The 21226-nt window shown below is 44.4% G+C and overlaps 1 protein-coding gene across 2 annotated transcripts in view; it reads left to right on the top strand.

Moving 5' to 3' along the window:
- Positions 1-21226, top strand: part of LOC149371048 (uncharacterized) — a 287128-nt gene that overhangs the window by 262428 nt on the left and 3474 nt on the right. For both annotated transcript variants that reach the window (XM_089564481.1, XM_089564487.1), the window contains 4 exons: positions 9403-9518; positions 17823-17927; positions 18879-19036; positions 20529-20649. In XM_089564481.1, coding sequence (XP_089420607.1) covers positions 9403-9518; positions 17823-17927; positions 18879-19036; positions 20529-20649 — 500 coding nt within the window. The remainder of the gene's footprint in view (positions 1-9402; positions 9519-17822; positions 17928-18878; positions 19037-20528; positions 20650-21226) is intronic.

Genomic DNA, 21226 nt, shown 5'->3' with positions numbered 1-21226 from the left:
GAGCTCGCGCTTCTTAATAGGAGGGAAGCTTTGAGGAAGTGCCGAGGATGAAAGCTAAAAGTATTCTCAAAAACGCTCCAAAGTCGGTAATAACCACAAATATAATACAGCCTCAATGTTAAACTGCCTAACAAGTTCTATGCCCTTTTGTTGAGTCCTGCATCTCTTACTAACTGCCACGCGCACATGTAAATACATAGTACGTGTTTATGAAGAAAAACAAACGTCAAGATAGGATACGTGCTTTTGACATGTCGAGCTTTCTCGGGCAAAAATTTTGATATTTGGAAATTTGTAAGACACTGTTATGGAAATATTGAAGACAATAGTTCGTTTTTTTATCTATAGCACAACCTTTCTTTTACAGTGTATCAATCGATCGCTTCTAACAGTTAAGACCCTTCTAACAGTTAACTGACATTGCTAATGCATTTAATTCCCTCTTTTCGCGACGCGGTTCCCCGCCTCCAAGTAGTTACTGTGGCCCTCGTCGATGCCCTCACTCTCTTTACTTGCGCCCTACTTCACCAGACGAAGTCTTCCAAATAACTTCTAGCCTAAAAAATACCGCTCCTGGGATCGATGAAATTCCTTCTTTCAAAGTAAAGCTGGTGGGTCGTGAGCTGTCTAATGTTCTTAGTCACATTATTAATTTAGTATTTAGGACTGGTGTTTTTCCAACTGAACTTAAAAAAGGTAAGGTGACGCCGATATTCAAGAAAGGCGACAAAGAATGCCTAAGTAACTACCGTCCAATAACTATATTGCCTTTCTTTAGTAAAATAATAGAAAAGTTAATTGTTAATCGCATAATGAACTACCTCATTAAATTCCAGCTGTTAGCAGATCAGCAATTTGGATTCCGGCCTAATTACTCCACAGAACTAGCTTTAATCGAATTCACAGACAGTATTAAGCAATATATTGATAATGGGTTGTTTGCCGGTGCTGTTTTCTTAGATTTCACCAAAGCATTTGACACAATTAACCACACTATACTGTACACTAAATTAGAATCTCTAGGCATCTGTGGGCCTGCTTTAGCTCTTTTACGCAGTTATCTCACTAACCGTATACAAGTTGTCCAGCTACAAGAAACATTGTCTTCCCCTTTAACTATTAATTTAGGAGTACCACAAGGTTCCATTTTAGGTCCGCTTCTTTTTCTCATTTTCATCGATGACTTACCTTTGTCCTTAATTAACACAAGATGTATACTTTACGCAGATGATACGACATTATTCACTCAGGATAGCAATTTCACAAGCCTAATAAACAAATTAAACATGGACTTACAGAATATTGTTTTATGGTGTGAAAATAACTTACTACAACTTAATCCTACAAAAACAACTTTCATGATATTCCGCTCTCATCAAAAGCATGTCATCCCGAGCCCAGCCATTTATTTGGGACATCATATTATCACTGCCTCCGAATCCGTTACATTTCTCGGCATCACGCTTGACTGTCATCTAAAATTTCATCTACACACCAAATCTATCAGTAAAAAAATTCCATTTGGAATAAGGGTGTTAACAAAAACTAGACTTTTCTTTCAACGCCATGTTCTCTTATCCCTGTACTATGCTTTCATTAACAGTCACCTTAATTATTGCCTATCATCATTGGGTAATACCTATTCATGCCATATTTCATGTATTTCTCATCTTCAAAATCAAGCGCTTCGAATTTTATCTTTCAGCCCATACACAGCCACTGTTTCACCTCTTTACTCTGACCTAAACATTCTGCCATTGAAATGCCTCCTTAATCTTAGGTTAGGTCTTCTAATCTACCGCGCTCGCCATAATAACAATCAACTTCTCTGTTTTTCCGCATCTTTCCTTTCTAATAGCAATAACACTAGATTCTCTGAACAAAACAATATGCTTCTACCAAAAGTGAACACAAATTATGGAAAACAAACTGCTTTTTTCTCCGCCATAAAAACCTGGAATTCATTACCACTAGCAATCAAATCCGCACGTTCGCAGCCCGCTTTCTACACTTTACTAAAAAAACATCTCCTATCAACCCATTCAGCTTCATGCCATGCTTAAGGTTGCCTTCATCTTATTTTCTGTTCCCCACTCTGACAGCAAACGGTCATATTGTTAATCATCTGGAACTTCTTTTTTTTTCTTTCTTTCTCCACCTGTGTTTTATATCTGCATTTATTCAATGTCCATTGTTATCTGATGTCTTTTTGTGTTCTTTCTATTGCTCTTATGTTTTGCTATTTTATGCCTTTTTTGTTAAATTATGCCCGCTAACTATTGTATAACTTATTCATTGCCGCAAATTACACTAATAGGTTTTAACTTGATTGTATACTTTTATTCCAGCTCCTCTGCCAAACTTATGCACTTTCCTTATGTATTCCTGATGGGAGGTCCCCCAGACAGTTTTCACTTTGGGACCTCCTACTGTACTAACTTTTTTATGAAACTTGCAACTCATTTGTATTTCGTTTTAATAAACCTTCAAACCTTCAAACCTTCAAACCTTCAAGACTGCCGTAGAGACCTCATGGGGAACGCTTTTGACGACAGAAAAAACGAACAGAAAAATATACGTGCCTTCCGTCAGGTAATCTGCAGATGTATTGATTGCTATAGTGAAATCTTACAATGTGTGAAAAAATCGCGTTCATAACAGGTTTCCCGTTCAAAAAGCCTTTTGTCCAGAATTGCTGGGTATGCTGTCATCACAATGCCGTAGAGTGCATGCACTGAGAAATCGAAATAGAGTTGAACAGCTTCTAACGCCAAGGGGAGATGCAGAGAAAGCAGGATGAGGTGAAGCAGCTGCTTATTTTTGTGCACATGCTCTGCACTTAACCTCTGAAACTATGTGCAGAGTTACACATACTTCTTCATTCTGGCGGCGTCCATCAGGCGCTTTGACAAACGGCTCATGAGGCAAATGATACCGAGAGCTCAAAAATGATTTCAGGATAGCGTTGTTTGTATCAGCAAGAGCATACGCATGCACTTTTCTTAATAATATTAATTGCCGGACAAATTAAACGCAGTGCTTCGTACGTTGGTTTACTCCAGTATATCTTTTAGAGTGTTTGAAGAAAATGAGGTAGTTGTTCTACCCGTAAATTGAGCTTTCATAACTATGTACGTCTGCAATGTCCAAATGCAATGTCGGAGAGTGTTAATATTATTATAATAGCTCAAGTGACTATCATTCAGACGTCAAATAAGCACTCGCGATGGTGGTAAGTGCTGCACGCCTTTTCCTTTTGGGTGCTTCGTGTTTTTTTGTTAGGCAGCTGCAGCGAACAGTACGCGAATAAACATACATCTAGGCACTGGTTTTGCCGCCATCAAGTGTTTTTTTCTTATGTTCTAAGGCTTTCCAAAGGAGAATTTTTAGTCGTAGCAAATAAATAAATATTTATTTGTTGTATCAAGGCAGTTTTCAAAATTAAAATAAGCAGAATCGAAACAAAGTTGTTTGATATTTTGATGTTTGTGTAATGAATTTCACATTTTTCACCATGGTGATATGCAGTCAACAGATCTTGCGTTACGCGTTTATGCTTCATGCACTGCACTAATGCGCACGCACCACGTGAAGCACAAATGAAGCGCGCGCGTAATACGTCATTTAGGAATTTACGCAATGGAAGTGGCCTTTGAAATTTGGTCATGTGATCAGTAGCCAGCGGATGTTTTAGCTGCAGACAGCATTCTTTCGATGGACAGGAAGAGATGGGACAATGCGGAGTGAATGCAGTTGTTAATGATGGCATCGCTTGCCAAATAAAGCGTGCATTTATTTTTCTTACTTCGTTATTTATTTTTGGCTTGGTTTGGTTCATTGGGGTTTAACGTTCCAAAGCGACTCAGGCTATGAGGGATGCCGTAGTGAAGGGCTCCGGAAATTCCGACCACCTGGGGTTCTTTAACGTGCACTGTCATCGCACAGTACACGGGCCTCTAGAATTTCGCCTCCATCGAATTTCAACCTCAGCGGCCGGGATTTATTCTTTTAGCGCCCCGATACTGTATATAGGCTCTGAGAGACGCTGTAGAGGCGGGCTGTGGAACAGTTTCGACCACCTAAGGTTCTTCACGTGCACTTTCCTCGCACAGCACACGGGCGTTTTCATATTTCGCATTAATCGAAATAAGGCATTCGGTTCCGACCGGGATTCGGTCCCGAGACATCTGCTTCTGTACCCGAGAGCAAAGCCACATACCCACCGAAGCTCATATCAGGCACAAGCGATGAGAGGTACCTGAAAATGTAGCATTTATCTGAATTGTGGGTATCCCCTGTGTGCACACTTCCGCAGAGTCTTAGAAAGATCGCAGGAAGAGTCGGTGTGCGGGTCATCAGCTCCCGCCCCAAAGCAAACTTAGTAGCATCCGGAGGAAGATTAACACCGAGAGACACAAAAGACTGCCCTGCTCCGTAAAGTATGTTTGGCACTCACTCAATGAGTGAGTGCCAAAAAGGAGTTCTGTACGACATTTTATTATCATGCGGACGGTCCTACATTTGTCCGCTCTCTGAACGAACGTCTAAGAGAACCTGCATGTTCCTTAGGGTTGCCTACCGGAAGCAACTTGTCCTCACACCGCGCTCTCTGTGGGTGCAGCACAAGCGATATATATATAGGTCAGCGGGCAAGGGGAACCTTTCAGGAGTTCTTTGTCCACAAGAAAGGTCATCAGTAACATTATACCAGTGACATCAACGACTCGCCGCACACCGCGGTTTTTTGCGCAGGCAACGAACTGTTGTTCGTTATTCACTAAGCGCACACGGTAAACCGCGGTTTTTTAGTGCTGTCAAACCTACATGCAGCGTTTGTCATTGTTTGGACTGTGTACGCGTCGTACCAGCACTTTTGCTGCAGTCTAGTGCCGTCGAGCTTAACCCAAGGCCCAACACTCCTGCCTCTGCCAGTGATGACCACATCTGCTCTATTAGAAACATTAAATAAACTAAAAACTGGACAGGCCACATAACAGGACGAAGTTCGAAATATCTGTGAAAAGCAGACTGAGAACAATAAAATTCTGCAGGGTATAAAAGAAGGGATAACCAAAATAGATGAGGAAGGCCAATCTGTGACGACGTTCAAAGTAGATATAAAGAGTGTTCATTCACTTGCAGACGCAAACGCGTCTCAGATTGAGCATTTAATTGCTCGTACAGACGATGCCGAAGATAGGCGCGGCGAAACAATCCTGTGTTCTACGTGGTGGAGGATGACTGCGACAAAAGTTGGGCGAATTCTACAGAAAAGATAATCGCCTTTTCTAAGTAACACCTGAAATTGTCTAAAGCGATGGCCATAGAGCGTACCCAAATGCTTTTTTCCTTCGTGCCAAAAAAAAAAAAGACTAATTCTTTTGAAGCCTGTCCATTTTAAACATCATTTCAAACATCGCCACTAGAAGAAAAAATAAGCACTGTAAAATTAGTGTTACTCAAGAACTTTCACAGGGCACGCGCTTAACCCGGAAAAACTTGATCGAATTTCAAAAGAAACAAAGCTTCCGATGCACTCGTCACCACAAGAGAGTAGTGGCAGGAAAGGATACAAAGCGAAACATGCTCGTTCGATCCCGGCCGTGGCGGTCGCATTTCGATGGGGAATAAATGCCAGATGCCTGTGTAGAGTGCGATCATCATAAAGTAAGACATGGAGCATTTCTTTGCAGACTAAACAGCACAGACAAAATCCACAAGAAACTCACCTTATTCGACACAGTTTACGAAATGTTCAATGAAGAGCTAACTAAAATTGAAAATTTTTATCGGTTGATTTCTGCGCGCGATCAGTGGAACGAAATTGGTGAATGTTTAAATCTAAATTTCATGGACTAATCGATATCTATATCCCGACCATAAACATTAGAGAGCGAAGTTCCTCCTTCTTGTGTAATTCTGCACTTAAACGTGTTATATGCAAGAAGAAGCGACAACTGCGTACTGCTACAGTTACTAAGAGTTCACAGGTTTGGAAGAAATGCCGCACTACGCCCAAATAATTCAATTCCGATGTTACTAAGTCTGAAGACTCTTTTTATGAAGCCATCCTGCCTAACTTCCTTCGTGCTAACCAAAACAGTTCTGGCAAGCAATTAACTGTTAAGAGAGAGATAAATAAATATCATTTTTGGATCAGTGAGGGCAGCCTATCATCAATTACGAGGTAGCGTAGATACTTACTATCCCCTTTTCTTCTATTGCCACAAGAGAACCAGGCGGTAACTTCTCGTACCTTTTCTCGTATAACCATCCCAATACGCAAATATCATCTTTGCTTCTCATGAAATCTTGAAAGTCGTGGAATCTTGAAAATTGACGTCACCTGCTGGCATCGACAGCATCAATGCTAAAATGCTCAAAGACACCAAGTAAATAACCAGCGTTCTGTTGTCCCACATTTTCCAGCAGTGATTGTCATCTGGCGTCGTCCCTCATGATAGGAAAGTGGGCAAGCTTGCTGCCCCTAAACCAAGTTCTACTAACTACTGACCAATATCGTTCGTTAGCACCTGTTACACAATTATGGAGCAGATTATAGCAAATCATAAATTTTTCTATGTCTGTTAAGTTCTTTCCCCCTAATCAGCAGCACGGATTTAAAAAAAGGATTTTCATGTGATACTGAACTTTCACTATTTCTTCACTACTTAAACACAAGTGCAGGCTTTAACATACCTGTTGAAGCCCTTTTCAAAGATTTTGAGAAGACTTTTGACAAAGTCCCTCACAAGCGCCAGCTGTTTAAACTTTCACAACTGAACCTTAACTCACTTGTCTTCAACTGGATACGGTATTTCTTCACTAACCGCCAACAATTTGTAGAAACTAACAATAAGCCTTCTTCACTCTAAAACGTACCCTCTGTTGTACCGCAAGACACAGTTCTTTGTCCGCACTGGTTTTAATAGACGTCACCGATTCACACTATAAAATTTCAACGAACATTCACTTATTCGTCGACGATTGCGTCATTTACCGGTCAATTGATAGCGCTGCAGTTAATAAAGTTATATGATCTGATTCGCTGAAGCTAGATGAGGGATGTCGCAAATGGCTGTTGGTCTTAAACACTAACCAAACTGTGCTTCTTTTCATCCACAGACGACAAAATTACCCCACCCCAAATGATCTTCTGAACGGCTCCAGTGTCTGATCCCACAATCGCATTAAGTTTCTTGGTGTTAACATCTCGCCGAAAGTTAACTGGTTTACCCACGTAATGAGGATAGTTAACAGCGCTAGCAGAGCTCTTGCAACCTTCGTTGTAATTTCTGTCTCGTTCCTTCTTCGGTTAAATTACCTGCTTACAAAACACTAATTTCACCTCAATGAGTTCTCATTTGCCATCCGAGACTTTGCTAAACTGAACCTTGCTAATTCAATTGAACTTGCTCGAAATCGCGCTGTTATGTTAATCTGTTGTAATCACTTGTACTGCACTAGTTTGATTTAATTGATTTATTGGGGTTTAACGTCCCGAAGCAACTCAGACTATGAGGGACGCCGTAGTGAAAGGCTCTGGAAATTTCGACCACCTGGGGTTCTTTAACGTGCACTGACATCGCACAGCGCACGGGCCTCTAGAATTTCGCCTTCATCGAAATTCTGCCGCCGCGGCCGGAATCGAACCCGCGTCTTTCGGGTCAGCAGCCGAGCGCCGTAACCACTGAGCCACCGCGGCGGGTTGTACTGCACTAGTATTACGTGGCTTATATACAAAGCAGGCCTACCTGTCCTCCAGCAACACCATAAAACTGAAAGGCTATATTTTTAATAGATTAAATAAAATTTCCTTTCCCTTATCCAACCTGCTCACCGTCTTTCAGCCTAAACAAGCCACCACAGGGCCGTTTACCCACCTCCAACTTGTGCCACCACCTACATTCACTTCTCCTTTATTCAGGGAGCTCGTGCCTGGAACAGTCTTCCCACAAGTGCCAAGTATTACAGAAATGTGGGCACGGCACCCTATTCTAAATTGATTGTTACAACCAATTCTGAGAAGTGTACTAGGATACGAAACTGGCACAGCGCTGTCAAATTGCAATCGCTCCTTGGAACTTTTGAAAGGCTGGCACAAATGGTCCTGAAGTCATACTTTGTAGCGTTTCTTCCTCCCCCTACCAAACCGGTTCTTTTTTTCTCGATTCCCTTGTATTCATTCATTGTATTATCCCTTAATATTGAATAATAAACCCATAGAAATAGTCAATAGTTTCAAAACTCCAGGCGTCTTTTTTCAAGAAAATATGCAATCGGACATGCAGGTCGACCATGTCGTAAGTAAATCGGCACGTGTAATAGGCGTACTGTATCGCAACAGGCAGTTATTATATATAAACACTAGACTTGTCATCTATCATTCACTATTTCTTTCCCATATACAGTACTGCCTTTTGGTATGGGGTACAACGACGGCAAAAAATATGTCAAAGCTAATAAAACTGCAAAATAGGCAGATTAAAATTATCTCTAATACTTCTTCCGCTCACAACCCTGACGTTTTGTCGAAAAAGTTTGATTTAATAGCGTTGTCAGACCTATACAAATATCTCCTTTGCAAAACATTCAGAAGCCAACAAAAACAGGAATTGTACTCGTTTTCACATATAACATCTTAAAGACCTGACAGTCATTATTATTCAACGCGCCATCCTGAATTTTGGCTCGTGCCTCGTTCACGGACCAATTACGGCGTTGAAATGTTGTGCCCAGTCATTCCGAGTATGCTGAATTCTTTCAGGAAAAGGGGTATCATCATAGGGTACCTGTCATTAAAAGCACTAAATTGTTTGTTTTGGTCATGTATCTCTCCATATGCATAAAATTATGTACATGCTCTAAATGACTAATGTGCTGTTACATCATTTCTGTCCTTTTTTTTTCTTAATTTGCGGTGTGCATTTGCTATTACCTGTGTTTTTTTCAGTGTAAACATTGTTTTACTTCATTTATTTTTCCAATTTCACTATGGGCATTTGCTAATACTTATTGTTTATTTTTTATTCATTGTAAACTTTTTTTTTACTGATTGCAGTTCAACCATGTATTTGTTTGCTTCACCTACATGTACATTAGTTGCTGATGCTCTGCTCTTGTATAGGAGATGGGAGCCTAGTCAAGCTGCATTATAGCGGCTTTTTCTCCCATCTCATGTATGTGTATTACATGAAATAAATCAGTTCAATTCAATTGTAGTAGTCAGCCTCAGCTTTGGTAGAGGAGCCGGCTGGTGATAAGTTGGCCAGTGACTTTGCTTGTCAGCTGCCAACCCTGATATCACTGGCATCAGGTGCCAAAGGTGCAAAATAATGAATTCGAGATGAAAGTACAAAATATGAACCCTGGTTTTGAGTTTATCATGTATTATGCACGCAGGTTCCTACCACTGCCAAAACTACGCTGCAGAGCCTGGTCTATCACCTGATCTCCTACTGCAGAAACGACCTGCAGAAGATACGCATGTTCTTTCGATGGATTGCGGAAAACATCTCGTAAGTGGAACTTGGATGTTCTGCGCGAGTTGTTCTCGCTGGCGAGGGCATGGCGTACAGAATGAAATTGAATGTTGCTGCTTATATTCCTCGCAGGTGGGAAACGTTTACCGGTTTTCGCAAACGTGCTCCTTTTCTCCCCTACCACGGCCGCTCGATCTCCCTCCCAAGGGAGGAGAGATCGAGCGGCCGTGCCCCTACTTTTCAGTTCTCCAGACCTCCAGTTTTTCACTTCGTGTCATGCTTTAGGCGTCCCTTGCTGAGGTGTGCTGCTTGGCACTCTTCGCTGTCAAAAAACGCTCTAGCTCGCTTTCTTATAGGTGCTGAATTGTTTACCATGCGATTATAGAACGCTTCGTTGGAGAAAACGAAGTCCACTTCACGCTGAAGTTAAAAGGGATTGTCATCGCTTCAGCTCTTCCCAGCAGACACTGAAGTTACCTCGAAGCAGAGTAAAAAAATTCAGGGGGCACTTTGGCTCTCTAAAGTGCTGCAAGTCGAAAGCCTTTCCTGGCGTACTGTTTGGCATTGACTGCGAGACTGTTTGTGCTGTACTAGTGCTTCATTTGACTACACACTTTGACTGCCGACTTTGACTGCTTCTTTAGCACGACTCTCTCTCTGCTTCGATGAGTCCGGTTGTATCCATGGCTCTGTTCGCAGTAATGAGGTATGTAAAGTGGTCACCCACGGATGCCTTATGCCCCCTGTCGGAGCGGGCAAGTATTTTATTAGTTGTCGTGTGCTCCAAAAGGGGGCGTCAGGCATCCGTGGGTGACCTCATTATTTCGAATCCGCGCACTCTGACGTCATAAACATTTCGACCAACCGAAAAGCGTGGCACCTCTGCTGACAACCTTCCGTCGACAACGATGAGGCATTAAAGGCTTTCGCCTTAATATGTTTGTAACAGGCGGCGTTAGCCTTGCAGAGTGTCACCTGCATTAAGGCATGCGTTGTGAGGAGCGGCAAAGTCAAATCACGTTTTCTTAAGAACCTTACCGAAGAGCGCAAGTTAAAGCAGATGTATGGAAGCGTCCACCCGCCCACCCTCTTTTTTTACCCATAGCACTAAACTTACGGAGCTAAGTGTCATCATTCGTCCAAAAGATGACCTCGAAGTGAAAATGAGGCCGAGAGCGAGTAACTTGAATAGTAAGTTAGTGTTTTAAATTTTTATTCACGCCAGCTTCAACCAAAAAAGCTGAGGCGACAAGAATACATGGCTTGATTATCGAATGAACTCGGTATTTTTTTAGACAGAAGAGACAGCTGTGCAGAACGCAGAATTATTGAAAACAGGAGCATTCCTATATAGAAACAATAGCACGGCTTTCTTGAAGCACTCTACCCCATGATTCGACCGAACTTTAAACGTACGTATTAAGTGGGTGCAAGAAAATAAAACTTCGTTCGCTTAGCCAGTGCGCTGGGGTTTCAGGGCGCCAAGTGTGCTTCCTGTTTGTAGCCTGTACGCGCGCCGGCTTATCACAACAGCGGGAACGATTCGGCTCAATAGTGGGTGTTCGGTTCCGCTCAGCTTCCGGTTATTGCGATAAGCTTTGCCACCAGCGAAACAACATCGGAGGAACAGGAAAAATGATCTGGGACGCTACGCAGGATACCCCGAGTTCCGCGAAACTCGGGGTTTTCCCGAACTGTGGCGACGCCCCCAAATGTACAAACATTAATGGCATCAAGACTAAAATTCATCTCTCGGCACGCTCCAGTTTCATTGGGTTACCTATAGCCACTGAGGGTTTATCCCCGCTTGGGCAACACCCCATGTGCTTCGCGGGTGGTAGACTACGTACAACTCAGGTGATCACGTTGTTTGTATTTTCTTTCATTTGCTTACCGTTCAACTAAGTGCATTACCTGTGCAAGTAAGTTATGCAAACAATATTTTCGAATACTTTTATTACGCACTTTATGGTACTTCATAAGCATTTTCTACTGTGTAAAAGTGCACTGAATGCGCATAGGATAACTAGCAGTTCATTACATGTTTCCTTATACCGCGAGAGAAGACTAAGGTCACGTCATCAGCTGTGGTTGGTTCGACTTCGCGCGAAAAATCCACGGAGTCCGAAGTCTCTTCTTGTCACGTGACCAGGCAGACGGCGCGCATGATTTGAATACAGGTTAGCTTTGCGCAGTCATGCATAGAAAAATGCGACTCCTGGCTACAGCAAAGCCGTGCTGACAGAAACCAGCAGTATTGGCCGTCGAAATATAGCATGTACAGGGCCAATCACACTTACAGGGAACACGGCTCCGCGTGGCCACGTATAGCTGCGGAGTGCCGCTGCATCTAACCCGTTCATGAATCGACGCAGAGTGGCGCACGAGAAGAGGGACCGTATGCCTAGCCACTCGGAGCCGTGTTCCTTTTAAGTGTGATTTGCCCTGTATGTACAACAGGCGTCACCGATACACCGAACGCGCGGACTGTCGTTGGTTTCTTATCTCGGGCTGCGATGGCATGAGAACGGTATAACCTGCATTGTGCCCACGTAGCAGATAGTAAAATGCTATCGGCACGTCAATGCAGCTGCTTTCAATGCTATGCGTTCCACGGATGACGACAATGACGGAGCGGTGCTATGGAGCATGCTCCATTCTGCAACAGCCTCGGATCACAGAGCTCTGCCAGTTGGCATGGTCGTGCTGTCAATGAAAGAAGCCTAGGCAAAAGAAGCGAAAGGCTTGGCGACAGAATGCACCACGTGTGCACTGTTCGTCGTCCGTGGAGAGACAGATAATGCTCGAAAGAGGAGAAAAACCTCCCACGCGGCCGAAAACGGCAGGTGTGTAGATAGACACCGCAGAAGTCACGATATTCTGGTTTGCTTTACTGCGTTGATAGCATTAAGCAGCGCTCGCCCGTTGCATTGCGCCGTGTGTTGTGTCTGAAACTCAAAAGCGGCACGTATACATGGTGCGCTCTTGTTGGTTTCTTTCGCTTCATCTGAGAATTTTCTTGTGGGTTGCTTTCGCGCGTCCGCGCTGTCTTCGTTCCCTGAGTACTGTCGCGTAAACTCTGGTAAAACTGGGCGAGCGCATGACTCCGACCATCCTGCATAGCATCCCGGTGCTCACAAAGGCTCACAGCATCATAAATGGGAGGTAGCTGTTGTAGTTCCGTTAAAATGGGTTTCGATGTCCTCAGAGCCGTACACTTGGCGACTTGACATTCGTGCGCGTAGTGACCAAATGCATTGTTTACACAAGAACGTGCCGAAAGCATTCGCTAGGCGGCCCACCTGCCTCCTAGGCTGCTCTCTGGGCACAACCTGCCAGAGTCATGCTCGGGATTTTTCGCTTACAACGCCGACAACGCCAACGCCGTATTTCCTGCGCAACGGTGCCTTTAACGCTATCGCGTTAAAACACGAGTTTTTAGCACTCGCAGCGCTGGTCTAAGCAGATATGCACTGCTAACTGGCTCACGCAAGTGTCTCGTAAATCATTTTTTTTTTTCAGACGGCTCATACCAGTTTATCGAAGTGCTCCTAATGGAGCTTATTGAAGTTCTTCTGAAGGCTACGTAACTCCCTCGAAATAAGTTCAGACATGAGTCGCCGGCTGCAGTACACGCTGCTATACTACGGGTGCGCGGCAACCTTCAGCGCGGATAAGATTTAACGTTCGCGGAGTGTCCCCAATTTCAAAAGCGCGACGACGGAGGACGCTCGGCGCTGCGGGCTCAAGCGGAGGTGGTTCGCGTGCAGGAGGGGGAAAGGGGCGCCCGGGAACCTTGACCGGTGCGCCGCCACGACCCTATCTCGGGGAGCACGCGTCGCAAACGGCAGGGGCGCGCTTTGCATAATGTATGAACCCACCGCGCACGACTGGCGATCGAGGGGGTAGCGCGCTGCGGCTGGCCGCGGTGGCGTATATGGAGCCTGTGGTCTGCGGCCACTGCTTCTGCACTGCGCGTAGCTACGTGGCTCTTCAGTGCGTTCTGTCCCTGCACCGTTACTCTGCTGGTGTGTACGGCGAGTATCTGTTGAGGGAGATGACTAGAGAAAGGAGTGCGTCGGGTTTTGCTGGAGAGAGTTTCACGGTGGCCGTGTCGTCGAGTGTAATTCTACTCGACGACTGGGCATGACATAGGTTGGGAGTGTGACTTTCATGAGGCTCGACTCGAAGCTCATTTTTACGGGGCTCGTTTCGAGCGCAGCGCATAGCGTTGCTCCGAAAGATACAGCCACATGTAGCGCTTTCATTGAGTGGTTACTGAAGCCAGTGCTTTTTTTCGGCACCTCTTCAGTCTTTAGTTAAGGGCCTTATTAATTTTGAGGGCTTGGCTAAATGCATTTGTATTACTGCGCAACTAGATGCATGGAATCACTTTGTTAAACAGGAAGGGCACTCTCTTTGAAAGTGTTTGAATTTTAAAAGTTTCTAGGCTACTGAGAGTTACGAGCGAGAAATGAAGAGCCCGTTGTTAACGGCTACCTGTCCTAGGGGCAAGTCTTACCCAGGATGCTATTTCAGTGAACCAGTGTTGCCGCCTGATATTTAGAATTCGTATCCTCCAAGCACCTGTGTTTCTGATGTGAATGACGCTATCCCCTACGCAATAAAGAACATCAAGAAGAAAAAAATGGCTATCCGTACCCTTTTAAGATACTGTCAGTACGCTAATACTCAAAGGTGACGTCAGCCGCGGACTCAGGAAGAAATGGTAGATGAAGAACGAAAATCATGCAGTAGTGTTACTGATCGCCTGGAGGCAAGGATGAGAATATCTTGCGTCATGCTGACGTCATCATACGACTTCCCCCAATTAACCTTAGCCCTCAATATCCAACTGCTGCGAAGCACGTGACCAAGGCGGCGATCGAATCTGTCATGCAGGAGATGGGGGCGCTAAGAATTTGCTTTGAGTTCGGACAGGTCGCTAGCAGACTCTGAACCTGGCAAAACTTAATTCGCGGAACCGACAACCGGTGCAACCCCAGGAGGCCCAGTGTCATAGTGACGCGTCAAGGAAGTTGGCATGGATAATGGAGCCGCAGCTGCCAGGAAAACAGAAGAATAGGACGGTACTTTTCCCGCACTGGACTTAACTAGAATAATGATGATGGCGAACGTCACTTATTTAATTTTTATTTAAAATAAATGCTTTCTTTGAAAAATTAATAAACTTCAGAAGGTGAAAAAAAAGCTATCAGTTACACAAAATCTTTCTTGTCCGTGTTGTTGTTGCCTGCTATGATACGAATCATCACCCTATGACAGCAAGGTGGACATTATGTGCGTAATCAAGCTCAATAATTAATTAACATGATTAACTAACTAAAATGAACTAATCAACCTTTTTATTTTAGATATTTTGGGGGACAAGGTCGGAGATGCGCTGTTTTTATATTTTCTTAATCGGCAATGTGGTTCCAACCCATCATCATCGTCATCAGTCTGACTACGCCCACTGGAGGGCAAAGGCCTCTCCGATGTCTCTCGAATTAACCCTGTCCTTTGCATACGCATTTGAGAACTCGTTGAGCTCACTTTCCAGCACTGGATATTTATAAAATGGCGCCGCTTTCATTTGTAATGCATTAAATGCGGACGCCATTAGTGTATTTGATTATGTATAAGAAGGCACCTTGATTTCAGCGTCGATTAGACGCGCAGTGACGACATTTAAAAAATATGCGAAGCTGAAAAGCAAGCTGGGCGAGCTTCGGTATGTGTATTTTTTTATTTAAGACATTTTGAACCACAGCGACGAATAAAAGAGAGAGAAAAAAACAAGGCTCGCCTTCGATGTTGACGGCCTTCAATTCCTCAGCATGACCTTACCCCCTAAAACCTGAAATAAAAGTTCATTAGGCAATTTTACTTAATCTAGTGATTATTGGGCGTGGTCGCGTGCATAAAGTTCGCCTTGCTGTAGAAACTGCCTGCACAGACTGGCCCAGCGTATCGCACCCATTTTTTAAAATAAAAATTTCTAAACGGATAAAAATATCACCCTGCATATGCATTAGACTTCACTCGTCCTGCGACTCGCATAACTTTTCTTGGTAGTTTCATGATTCATTCATACTCCTGTTGACCGATTCGCTCGCCCGTTTTGTTAACTTATCAAATGTTTACTGGTTAGCTTTGCTCTGAGGTGCATCTCTTTTCGCAGGTCCTTGAAACCCGAAAAGCCACTCTACTGGCGATGTTAGTGCTAAATGTATCAAACTGTTTTATCTTTTACGGAAAACATATTCATCAACTCCCTCGGATTTTCGCTGCCCGATAAGGAAAAAGGGCTGATAGAGCACCACTTTGAAAAATCGATATTTCCTATCACATTGTTCAAATAAATTCCCCAATGAAACTGAAGATGAAGTGCCTTTTCAGTGTATTCCTGTGTCGTAGCAAGCTACATGCATAATATCAGTTTGTTAATTTTAGTGCCAATTAAAGAGGGCAGGGCGGTGAGATTCCTAACGCATAGCTTTGTTTGAGACAAGCACGATCCCGGAAAACAGTCCGGACTCCTATGCCAACCCTCTTCGGGGGGGGGGGGGGGGGGGGCTTGAAATAGGCTTGGGAGAACTTCCTCCTCGAGCGCTCGAGTGCGACGGGGCAAGCTGCCCTCGAACACCGGGCTCGCGAGGCGGCGGGATCTTGCGACATCCCGGACTAGGGACGCGGACCAAGAAGATGCCGGCATTCACTATCTATGTTTGCTTAATAAAGGTTTTCTCTCTCTCTCTCTCCTACTCCAAAACATGCATCTTAAGGTAATATAGTCACTTAGCAAAGCAGCTTTGTAGATTTGAAAGTTCCTGAGGTAATCCATGTTAATCCCCGCATCTAGTGATCTAGATTTAGGGCTCTGAGTTTCTTGAATATTGTGTTAGCCTTTCGAACAATCTAACGTTTCAAATGCCAGAAATCATTGTACATTTCCATTACAAGAATTCTGATGAACAGCCCACGGACCGTCTGCAGACTATTACTGCAGTGTCTGTTGAAATTTTTGTAATGGTTAGCTCCAGTTGACGCTCTCTCACTCTTTATGAACAAGGTGTAATTTATACAGTCATTACAGGCGCGCAGAAAGCACAGAGAAGTAACGCAAAACGTAGTTGTTCGCATACGCTTTGTTTGGTTTATTGGGGTTCAACGTCCCAAAGCGACTCTGGTTATGAGGGACGCCGTAGTGAAGGACTCGGAAAATTTCGACCACCTGGGGTTCTTTAACGTGCAATGACATCTCACAGCACACGGGCCTCTCGAATTTCGCCTCCATCGTAATTCGGCCACTGCGGCCGGGATCGAACCCGCGTCTTTCTGGTCAGCAGCCGAGCGCCGTAACGACTGAGCCACCGCGGCGGGGCGCTCGCATACGCCTTCACGCGGCTCTAGCGTGAGAGAAGCGGCATATTGCAGCTAGTCTGTTGCTATTATTAGAACAGCGCAGCGGGAACTCACTAGTCCTAGCGTCACCCGACTGCACTGTATACAGCTTTATTCATTCGCAGATTGCAGCGCGGGTGAACTGATGCTCGCAACAGCTTGTCCGGAGTGATTCAGTTGGGAGTTAAACGCAGAGCTTTTTTCCCCTATAACAACGCTGCTAAACGAGAGGCAGAACGGTCACAGTAATCAATCTTTCTCGCAGCTTGATCGCCCTCCGGGAAACACTGATCGCGATTGTGCCTTTGTTTCGCCTCCATTATTAGCGCCTGTTTCGTCAGACTCAGCCTTTTCGCTCAGCGTTGTACATTATTAAGACCACAGCGTTGCGCGAGCCCCGCCTTCCCTTTGAGACATCGGTCGATAAATGCTCAGAATGACTGCTTGCAACGCTTAAACCACCCAGGATGGCTTCTTGAAGAACATAGGTTGCAGCCTCGTCGTACGAGAAAACAAACTTTCTGCTAGTATTTAATAAAACATTCGGGTAACCCGCCGTGTTGCTGCCCGCCCTTTAAACTGCTTGAGCGCAATGCTTGTTGTTGCCGGTAGATGTCGAGAGTTGGTGCGGCACGTCTTTCTTTTATGAGGCTCACACATGGAGGGAGCGGGGCGAGCAAGCGACGCAAGTAGGTCAGGGCTTGCCTGCACCATATACATTATGTACTGGAAGGACGACGGACTAGAGCTAGACAGTAAACAGGGCCTGGCAAGCACGATAATGAAATTCTCATAATAGATTTATGTTTTACATTCCCTTCCTGTGGGCGGTTAACACCCGACCTACCTATATCAAGTTGTGCAGCTACAACATTATATATTTACGTGGTAATAACACTCTGGTTCCCATAAAATAACTTCTATTTGTTTCAGGTATGACTGGAAGTACATGGAAACCAAGCAAACTCCTGAGGAAGTGTTCATGTCCAGGCACGGCGTCTGCAAGGACTACTGCCTCTTATTTAGCGAAATGTGCAGGTTAGTGTTTCTCTCAACAAGCGCGCTTAGATCGGGCGCTGTGATTATAGTCTGCGCAAACTCGAAAGCATGACTGGAAAACAGTGCGTTCACACGGGAATAAAGCCGAGGAGACGCAACACCCTCGACACAACGCCTCAGGTTATGTCGTTTCTTTGTGTGCTACGTGTCAGCGCTGTGTGTTCTAGTCATGTTTTCGGGTATTCTCCTTGTAAAGAAAAGAGTACGCACCGAGCAACCGGGCGAATTCATTGATGCAGCAAAAATTATTTTCGTAAACTTCTGTTGCAGCAATGAACTCGTCAAAGCATCTCTTCTTGAACCTATAAGGCTTAACTTCAAGCTCAGCTGCATACATGTAGCGCTATGTGCATGCGTTTTACAATCATTAAAAAAGGCAGGGGCGAACAATTACAAAACAGTTTCGTGTGGCTGCACTACACAAATTCTAGGTGTCTGCTCAGCATGAAAAAAAAAGCATTATAATACCACCGTGAAAGATGCACAGACGCACAAAGACATATGTCACCATAGCTACTCCGCAAAGGATGCTCGATGCATTTGAGAAATAGACTGCTTTTCGGTCGGTGTAGCTGAAGAAACTTCGGCAGAAATCTCTTTGAAGGCGCAAATAGATTTCTGCCGAGAACATGCTTGTTTTCGTTGTCGGGTTTCTCCTCGTATCTAGCCCATCCTACTATATACTTTGTCGCTACCGCCCATGTAAATATATGTGCTTTTGCGACGGGTGCTATGCATACCTTATTCAGCATTTGTTAACAAGCATTACAGACATATGCACATTTACACGCAGAAAGCACTTCTGTACCAAGTCTGAAGTAACGTTCATCAGTTTTCGCCGAATAGCTTGAGGCGAAATCTGCTTTTTTCCTTTCTATACTAGGGGTAAATCACTGCAAGGAACATATCGTAAAGTTATCTCTCGTGCAGGCTAGCTGGCATCAGAGAGAAGACACTTCAGGGCTTCGCCAAGGGCTTCGACTACCGCCCTGGCCACCAGTTTCTTCCGGGCCAAGACGTCACACACGCTTGGAACGCTGTTTTCGTCCTCGGAGCCTGGAGGTTCGTCGACACCACCTGGGGCACAGGTCGGTGTTTTGGCCAATGCGTAAGGATGCCCGGAACGTTGCGCATGACGCTGCGCCCAAACGCGGTAGCAGCACCGCGTATTCAAAAGTTATTACTTCTTTTTTTCGTTATTACGTGCTTTACGGGGTGCGCCGCGCGCTCTGAGAATATTCCCCGAGCTCCGGTTACACCACAGACCTTACCATAATCGTCAACGCTCACTTTATCGCATGATCGCTTCTCCAAAAAGTATTTATTTCTGGAATGGCATAGCATGTCTGGGATATTGAAGTTTACTGAATTCATACCTCTTCAATGTAGCACTCAACATGATCAGGAATATAGAGTTTCACCCTCAATGTCGAAATGCGCCGATCTTAACTGACGTGTTTCAAAGGCTTTCAAGCTCAGTTCATGAACTAAATGTAAGGGTCGCATGCAGATTATGCCTTGCGCCAATTAGCATTGTTTCATTTACATGAAAGCCAAGAACAAATAGATGAAAGAAATCTGCGCCGTATGTTTTGTACGCATCAGACTTGTGGATTAAACAGAATGTGTACAGACCCACTGCATCTTTTCCTCAGTGTTTTTTCATGCTTTCAAAGTTACCGATTGGTTGGCCCGTTCTGGATTCCCATTAATTTCAAGCACACTGGACATGATTTCAGCGTTGCTATGCTCCATTTGGTATCTCCTTTAGTTTTCGAGCTGCCTATGCTTGCTTAGTATTGTCGGATATTATGCAGTGATTTCAAGGGCTCTTCAAGTTTCTCTCAGCAGTTCTCGCTTTGTATCCAACGCATCCTCATAAAAGATTATTATAGGCTCTTCAATATTAGAGATAACTGCACACATGAAAACTAAGCTTAGTCAGGTCAAATGCTCAAGTAGCATGTCTTTTTATGCAATTTGTATTAAAGTGCTTTTAGTTCAGTGCCCTGTCATGTACCAGTTGAATAAAAAAAAACACTCATGATTGCAATGACCAGCGCAAGCGCTTGCTAATTCATACTGATAATTTACCTAAACGGTAAAGGATAAAATACTATTTCGACATTGACAGGGAATGAAATGTTGAAGTAGTAACATGTAGGCAGACGAAATCGCCGAGCAATACTTAGACAAAGCGCCGGTGCATGCGTACTGTCGGAACATATACTGGCTCCAGTTTCGGACTTGTGATCTCACCATCTTCTCACTTGTTTTCGCGTTAGGCCGTTTACAGTGCAGTCGTAGATATACTGTCTTTAAGTAACTGACTAAGGCTTACCATATGCCGACCGAGCACTCTAACTCTAATCCCGCCTGTACATAGACACCCCTCATGAAAAACAACGCATGGTCATCGTTAAACAGGCTTAAAAAACAACGAGGCTAAAGAAACCTCCAATTTTCTTTTTTTTTCATTTATACTTTCGACTCTCGAACTGAGGAAAACAACAAACCCGTTGAGAGGTGATTGAGTCATTCGTGGCAGTGTGTATGACCTTGCATTGTCTTCGCGCGCAGGCTACACAGATCACACCGGGAAGTTCATAAGGAAAATCAACGAGCACTTCTTCGTGACCGACCCCGAGGTGCTCATCTGGACCCATTTTCCTTACGACGAGATGGAAAAGAACTACTCAAGGTGAGCCGCGCTTTTCTTCGTGTTTCTTTTTCTTTCGTTCATTCTCTGACTCTTTTTGCGCCGGGTCGCCTCCATTACAGCCACTATTCAGTGTATAGAATCGGTGCTTCGTGCATTCCGGTAGCGTCTCGTGGGGGAGCGTTGTACTTTCCTTATCATTTTTCCCATAGCTCCTCCTCCCTTCGGTACAAAGCTCGAGGATACATGGTAGAAGGCGAGGTGATAGAATCTCAGCCTTGAAAACTGCGCATGTATTGAGAGCGCGCTGGGGGTGCCTTCACGTGAGGGGAGGTAAGTCTGCTGGGTAAATCCGGCTCATGTGAAGCGTAGACTTTATACCCTGCCTGCATTAGAGCCTCAGGTGGAGTTGGAGAATGATGGCTCAAGCGAAAAGCGCGGAGGCTTTCATCTGAACTTAAGGGCAAGCAAATAATTGCGTGGTGCTAGGACAGTGCACCTGCGTTTTCAGAGGCCCCGACGAGTTGCTTATTCCTAGTCTTGTTTTCAGCGTGGCTCAAGAGATAGATGGAAATGGAGGCTTTTTTTTTAGAAAGTTTATGCGCGTCGTGACCGCATG

Source organism: Amblyomma mixtum, chromosome 1 (genome assembly GCF_055824585.1).
Source record: "Amblyomma mixtum isolate Tamu chromosome 1, ASM5582458v1, whole genome shotgun sequence".
NCBI lineage: Eukaryota > Metazoa > Arthropoda > Arachnida > Ixodida > Ixodidae > Amblyomma > Amblyomma mixtum.
Note: the sequence above shows the minus strand (reverse complement) of the source record. Positions and strands in the feature narration are given on the sequence as shown.